The sequence below is a fragment of the Physella acuta genome, unplaced genomic scaffold (assembly GCF_028476545.2).
Source record: "Physella acuta isolate Inbredline_101_S28 unplaced genomic scaffold, ASM2847654v3 ptg000019l, whole genome shotgun sequence".
NCBI classification, from domain to species: Eukaryota; Metazoa; Mollusca; class Gastropoda; family Physidae; genus Physella; species Physella acuta.
Window position 1 is genome coordinate 879,039 of NW_026731539.1, and position 7,686 is coordinate 886,724.

The 7,686-nt window shown below is 36.7% G+C and overlaps 1 protein-coding gene across 1 annotated transcript; it reads left to right on the forward strand.

Moving 5' to 3' along the window:
* Positions 1-3,993: 3,993 nt before the first annotated feature.
* LOC131939551 (macrophage mannose receptor 1) lies at positions 3,994-5,697 on the forward strand. Its single transcript, XM_059297935.1, has 3 exons — positions 3,994-4,102; positions 4,630-4,816; positions 5,574-5,697. The coding sequence occupies exons 1-3, from the start codon at positions 4,082-4,084 to the stop codon at positions 5,684-5,686; spliced, it is 321 nt and encodes a 106-aa protein (XP_059153918.1). The 5' UTR covers positions 3,994-4,081; the 3' UTR covers positions 5,687-5,697.
* The last annotated feature ends 1,989 nt before the right edge of the window (positions 5,698-7,686 follow it).

Sequence of the window (7,686 nt, forward strand, 5' to 3'; positions counted from 1 at the left end):
CTTTTTTGTTTTTTCTTTGTGTTTGTATTGGTGTTTGTGGTTGTGGTTGGGTTTGTTGTTAGGTTTTTGTTTTCGTTTGTATTTGTAATTGTGTTAGCGTTATGTTTGCGTTTTGTTGCTTTGGTTTTGGTTGGTTATGGTTTGGGTGGGCAATGCCTGGTTTATGATGATTACTAAACACACAGGTGATGGTCTTTAACAGAAAGGTTTGTCACAGAAGCCAGAGCAGGGCCTGGCCGGGACGGCTAGTCCCTTTATATAACGAGAACATAGAAACATAAACTTTATTTTCTCTTCTTTTAGAATTAAAATTAATACACTTCTATACACACAACTACAAATACACTAAAAATAACTTTTTTCATATTTATTTTTAAAAAAGGCTTTTTGATTTAATGATTAAAAAACTCAAAACAAATTTTTAAAATACACAAACATTTAATCATAGGTGTGTAACTATTGTATTTAAAATGGTCTAAAATGCCAGCTTGGTTCGGCGTGGTCGAGTCGGTATAGCTCATGGTGGCTAAACAGATAAGTCTCGAGTTCAAACCCTGTAGCAGATGAGGCTCGATAGCTGGGGGACATCAACTCTTCTATGAGAGACAACTCCAAAATTAAACACAGCCAAATGGCGCGTAACATGTTGACACGTAACACTTAATTGTGATGGAGGAAATTACGTCCAACAATACATATAAAAACAAAGAAGAAAAAAATTCATAAAAAACGTTTTAATAACAAGCTTTTATGTAATGATGCACTAAAAAGTAGAAAATAAATTATAGACTACTATTTAAATAACTATAAAGAAAAGCGTGGGTCACTTTAGTATCTATTGGATACCTTTACTAATGTTAAGGAAGACACCCACGCTTTTCTTTATAGTTATTTAAATAGTAGTCTATAATTTATTTTCTACTTTTTAGTGCATCATTACATAAAAGCTTGTTATTAAAACGTTTTTTATGAATTTTTTTTTCAGTACTTTACATGTTTTATTTACAATAGAGTTACATGACTAAAAACCATTGCGCGCCTACTGAACATCACGTTCAGTAGGTGCGCAATGGTTTTTGAACGCAGCCATTACGTGATGGCGCAGCTATTGAAGGTGATGACGCGTGTGGTGTGGTTGGCTAGACATGCCTACTAATTCGGTCCAAATTTTAATTAATTCATAAAAAATTAATTAGGCATCCAATTAAGTCAAATTTAGTTTCAGATTGCATTGTCTTCATGTCTTGACTAACGTGCCAACTGTGAATCGTATCGGTCAAGTAGAACTGTCCGAATTTTCACTTGTTTAAATACTTATTATTATAGCGGCCCACGCTTTTATTTATAGTGATATAAATAGTCTTGCATTAATATATTTAAAGAAAGTATTTTTTTATATTTAAATTAACCGCAGATTTATTATATTTTTAAAAAATTATTTTATGATACACAATTTGAAAAACGGTTTTGCTTTAATAATATGATTAGTTTTACTATACGTGACACTTTAACTGATGTTTTAGTTACAATCCAAAAATTGCCACAATTAGCTGAACACATATCATACAACACAAATCTTTAACACTTCTTTAACCGAAGACATTAATACTGTTCAGTCTGCAATCAAGTTTATAGCTAAAGTTTCAGTAAAGTATTATGAGATGGCATAGTCTATTGGTAAAGAACTAGACTGCTGACCCAACTAAAAAACCATGCGTGCCTATTGAACGTGATGACGCGCTTTTGTCGTAGATGCCCCCCCCCCCCAATCGCTCCACGCCCAAGACAGCCGTGATGACGCGTGTGGATAGAACTGCCTACTGATTCGGTCCAAATTTTTATTAATTCATAAAAAATAATTAAGCCAGTTTGAATGTCACAATTCATTGTCTTCATCTCTTGATCTGCCGGGGCGCTACCCCTGCGAATTTGAATTTTTTTTTCCGCAGAAACCTCCCCAGGGATATTCATAGCAACTTTCCAAAGTTTCACGGCGATGTGATGAGAGGTGTAGTAATGCATACAAGACAGACAGACAGACACACACACACACACACACACACACAAACATACATTGCTTTATATATATATATATATATATATATATATATATATATACAATGGGTTGTTTCCCTTGAAGTGACCTAGGTGTATGTTTCTCATCACAACAATCATACACATCGTGTTATGTAATCACGTGCCACCACACGTGGTAATATTTGAAGCAATGCCAGACTATCCACTGCTCTAGCATCTACGCTTGATTCTCTAACGTCTACTACCTTAATTATAAGTGCTGGTGTTGTTCAGGGGAAACTATAGAACGTTTTAAAACGGTTAAGATCATATCATGGCCTCCAAGATGTCGCTAATTATGTGTAACATCTCATTAAAGCAGTCTTGTGCGACTAGAGGCATTTTAAATAACATGATGTCAGCATACTAAAATAAGATTGCTATAAACATCAATTACACAGAAACAAGAAACAAAGTTTTTTTTTTTTAAATTATTTTGTTATTTATTTTCTTGCTTTGATGTGGCGAATTTTCAATTTTATAAATGTTATAATGGTTATCGAAAGAGGATGTGATTTCTTGATTAGGTCTAAATTTGCTATTATTTCTTAAATCTGTCTAAGCATCAATAAACCAAATTCTCTCTCTATTCTGTGTAGATTTACCAACCCACCACATTCTCTCTCTACCTTGGGTAGATTTACCAACCCACCAGATTCTCTCTCTACTTTGGGTAGATTTACCAACCCACCACATTCTCTCTCTACCTTGGGTAGATTTACCAACCCACCACATTTTCTCTCTATTCTGGGTAGATTTACCAACCCACCACATTCTCTCTCTATTCTGGGTAGATTTACCAACCCACCACATTCTCTCTCTATTCTGGGTAGATTTACCAACCCACCACATTCTCTCTCTACCTTGGGTAGATTTACCAACCCACCACATTCTCTCTCTACCTTGGGTAGATTTACCAACCCACCAGATTCTCTCTACCTTGGGTAGATTCAACAACCAACCACATTTTCTCTCTACCTTGGGTAGATTTACCAACCCACCAAATACTCTCTCTACCTTGGGTAGATTCATCCAACGAGCTGATCCGTTCACCAGTTCAGCGAATGTTTGTTTTATCACCCACAGTAGCCCTATAAAGTCTTTCAGCTACCGATGGCTACCGGAGTCCTAGGCGTTCTTTTCATGCCTTTTCAGGAATTCATTCAATCTATACGGAGGTGAGGTCTAGAGATTTCCTTCGTCAAACAGATCCCCTGGTATCTCTACAGACCTTTGGGCAGGTCTTCTATACACGCAGCCTATCGTCTTGTGCTAGCCGATGTTTAGACTCGAGTTCATGTGCTGGATTTTATTTTCTTAACTCTACTGGCTTTTGCGGAATAGGTGAGTTGTGTACAGGTTTGTATGCTTAATTAAAATGAGTTGTGAAGAGTTTGGTATGTCTAGTTTAGTTAAGTTGTGTAGAAGTTGTTAAAAATGTATTGTAAAATATAGAAATGTAAATTATATGCAAGTAAACACTAATTGGGTTTGTGATAAGAAAACATAATGAAATTTATCGTATGTTATATTGTGTATTCAGCGTTTGGCTTTCATTAATGTGAGACAATGGTATTACTCTCCTGTGTCTATTTATATATTTTATAAGTAATCTGCCAGAGAGAGCGTCTTGTATCTAATATGATTAAAGACTAGCATTGACACAGATATTTAGATAAGTAACTCAAATTTGTAGACACTAACTTTTAAAAATATTTTCATGTGACAAGAAACGTCATTTTATAGGTTATTTAAGTGAGAAGCTTGTTTTACAGATTGATTAGCTGAAGTCGTTGACCAAAATGTTTGCCTGAACATTTTCTCTGATTTATTCCTACAGGTAGATGGCTGGTACCTGTCCAACAACAGGTAGCTGCTCCACCACCAGGTGGCGTGCTGTATTCCTATGGCGCTCTCTGTAACTCTAGCAACGGTTTTCGTGTGATCTCTAGCGGTGACGTCAGCGTATGTGTTTACATCTCGACTGTGTTAAAAAACTACACGGATGCCAGGAAGGATTGTCAAGGTAGTTTCCGTTCTACAAGACTTTGTTTTCCCTTGTGCTTTTTGTAAACGTGTCTATGTTGGTCTAAGTGATATTTATATGATGTGTCAATGATTAAGTAACTTTGACAGACAGAAATTTTGGGCAGAAATGACCGATTTTTATCTTACATGTTTTGGCACATTTTATAAAAAGTATAATTAGGACAAGACGAAGAGAATAAACGCATCCTCGGAGACTTGTCCGACATGACCCTTGGTGGATAAAGTTTGAGAAGGGCCCTGAGCTGCTGCCCTCTCAGCCGTCCCCTTGATCCGCCGCTTGGCAGGATTATTGAGGGCAAGAAGACCTGTCTTATTTTTGGGCCTGTTCCTGTAGCGTCGGCTGTGTAAATTGTTATTATTATTATATTGTTTATTTGATATTGAAGTTTGTATTTATATTACAAGCTGATTTACATTTTTAGCATTGTGCAGCTGTATCTAATACATGCATTATGATTAATTATTTTTACATTGTATATATTACGCCTAAGTTCATCATTACAGATAGAAAAACCCATTTGTATACCCCAAAAAAACGAAGATAAGTTGAATATTTTCTTGACACTTGGGAAAACATACAATCAATCTATGTGGTGTGGTGCCAACGACATTGCGAGTGAGAATGTGTTTAGGTGGGAGGATGATGGCACCATCATCACTCAGACCTGGAGGTCGGCCATGTTTGAACCAGGTAAGCAAGACGTCTTTAAGAAACTGATCTGTGTTTTTACTGTAAGCAGTCGTAAATCCGATTGGTAAATGTGTTCTATTTTAAAAACGTGTATCAAATTCTGTGTTTAAAAAATTACCTTAAATCTGAAAAAAATCAAATCAGCTGATTTATTCCCTTTACTCACGTGTGTCACTTTTCTTGTTTTGTGTGCACTATATGTTTTCTTGAAACATTTTATATACATATATACATGTCTACATTACCATTTAGATATTGCTATAAATGGTTGTAGCCTAGCCGATAAGGCCTACTGTGTCTATATTTGTCCACAATAGTGTGCACTATCTTCTTCTTCGTTCTTAATTTTTTCTGTTGGAAGGGATCAAGCCTTATCTGCCAGAGGGTTCGAACTCGAGACTTTTTTTTCGAATTTATCAACCATGAGCTTTTTGCCGACTCGACAACTGGTCGTTGAGGCCATTGACTCCGATTTTAGCCGCTTTTCTTTTTGGCTTTGCTTCCATAGCCTATGTCCAACAAAGAACAAACTACAAGGCAGTAGTTATTTAATTTTGGAGTTGTCTCTTCTAGAAGAGCCTCATCTGCCCGAGGATTCAAAGTCGAGACTTTTCGGTTTAGCAACCATGAGCTTTACCGACTCGACCACGCCGACCCTGTGAACATTATTACTGTGTACATTTATGAACATGGTATTTCTCCACATTAGCATGTATGTTAAAAACAAAAAACCACACCCCTTATTTATTTCCACCAGGACAACCCAGCAACACAAACGGCAGACAAAACTGTGTAGGTTACACAAAGTATAGCCTGCTAGATGACGACTTCTGCGACCTGCTCGCCATGTACGTGTGTGAGATGGCTTAGACATTGGCTCTTGGACAAATGTTTTAGGAGTTCATTTTGTTCACAGAAATAAACCTAAGCAAAATTATTGTGTTCCTCAATTTTTAGAATACTATTAAACCACCCGTTTTCTTTGATCAATGTTGAGGTAATTTGTATTTATAACTGAAATGAAACTTTGATGCCTAAACTTGTATAAAGCATTGTTTTACATGTATTCAAATATATCCTTTTGCCCAAAGCGTTACGGGGTTCGGAGGGGAAGGGGAGGGTTGCAGTCATCAGCAGGTGACACCATTTAGGGGGTGCACCATTTAGGTGGTGATACCATTTAAGGGGTGACACCAGATCGAAAAATTCGTATAACGTAATTTAAAAACAATGTTTTATTTAGTTATGCAAAGGTAGGACTGTGGAGCAATAATAAAGGGGCGACAACAGAGGGGCAACATGAGAGGGGCAACAGCGAACCAAAAATACAATATCGTAGAGGGAGGAAGGGGTGACACCCTCTGTTACCACACCTGGTGACACCCTCTGTTACCACACCTAGTGACACCCTCTGTTACCACACCTACTGACACCCTCTGTTACCACACCTACTGACACCCTCTGTAACCACACCTAGTGACACCCTCTGTTACTACACCTAGTGACACCTGACAAAGTGAGGCAACTGATTGATACACGGTTTATACCAAGAGCCTCTTCGTTATTGTATTATGATATAGATAACAAGCCGAGATTAACAGTGCATTGGGCAGGTAAAGTTGAGCTCTCCTGTTTTTATGAACTCGGCATATGAAGTAATTGTGTGGTCAGCATTATGTCAAGTCGCCTTTACCTTTGTCAGTTGGAGTCAGGTACTCATCTCAGCTGGGTGAACTCAGGGACTTCCTCTCAACACAAACCCGGGACTCAAGATTTATCTAGCAATCCTGTTCTCTACCACCCGACTATGGCGTCAGCTACAAGCAGGTGGACACTATCAGACATACATCTTGTAACAGAACTCGAGACTTTGGACTTTAAGTGAACATGACCAGAAGATCCCATAAGTCTATGTTTCAACACACACATTTAGATCTAGCTGAACATATTTAACATCACGAACAACACAAGCCTATATAGCAACTGTAGTAGGGAAAACAATTCATGTTGGATGGGGATTCTAGGGTAGTATCTAGTTTAATACATGTCATTTTTTTATCCATGCCTCTTTGTTTTATTGCATCCACACTAGAAGTTGACTGTTTCTGATTTTCACAAAGTGTTGGTCTCTTTTGTTGTCACAGTGGCTGACAGATTTGCTTCAGAACAGTATTCGTCAGGATGTGTTATCAGTTGCTTCCTATCATTATATAAAGATTCCGACCACAGTTTTCCTGTAACACAATATAAAATAAACCAATAACATAAGGGTTCAATATAAAAGTGACGCCTCAAAACAACGTTTGTTACAGAACGTTTAACCTGAACAGACCTAGATGGGTCATGAAGCCGAACCTCCATCACACACTTTTATTCCATCAGTGGCGGAGGTTTAATAATATTGTGTACACATAAAAACATATATAGCTCAATTCACTATGTAAAAATAAGTTTGTTTGTTTGTCGTTGACATACTTCGATGAATTTAAGTGCTCATAGTCTAAATTTATGAGTTAAAAATTACTATTGAAAGTGTTGGGAAATAATTTTCATTTTTCAAACTGATAGTAATAATTGTCGGCATGTTCATTAAACATAATTTAAAAAAATAACAAAAATTCTAATTATGTCTGAAAAATATTTATATTTAGTCCTTTAGCACTTACTTCCCTTTGATAAATTAAGAAAACACAATTACTTCCCTTTATAAAACATTGCATTAGTGGAAAAGAATTTACTTTTTATTATTTTGTTTTGGTGTTGGGAAAAACAAATTACATAATTAGCGGGGATTGATCAAGTGCAAATGTTGTAGGTATTTTACGAATAAGCTTGGAGTATTATAATTGTTCATTTGGTTTGGTTTGGCA

Coding starts and splice junctions, on each gene's coding strand:
- LOC131939551 (XM_059297935.1), top strand. CDS start 4,082: ATGCCAGGAAGGATTGTCAAG. Junction 4,103..4,629: donor TGCCAGGAAGGATTGTCAAG/GTAGTTTCCGTT, acceptor TCATCATTACAG/ATAGAAAAACCCATTTGTAT. Junction 4,817..5,573: donor GTCGGCCATGTTTGAACCAG/GTAAGCAAGACG, acceptor TATTTCCACCAG/GACAACCCAGCAACACAAAC.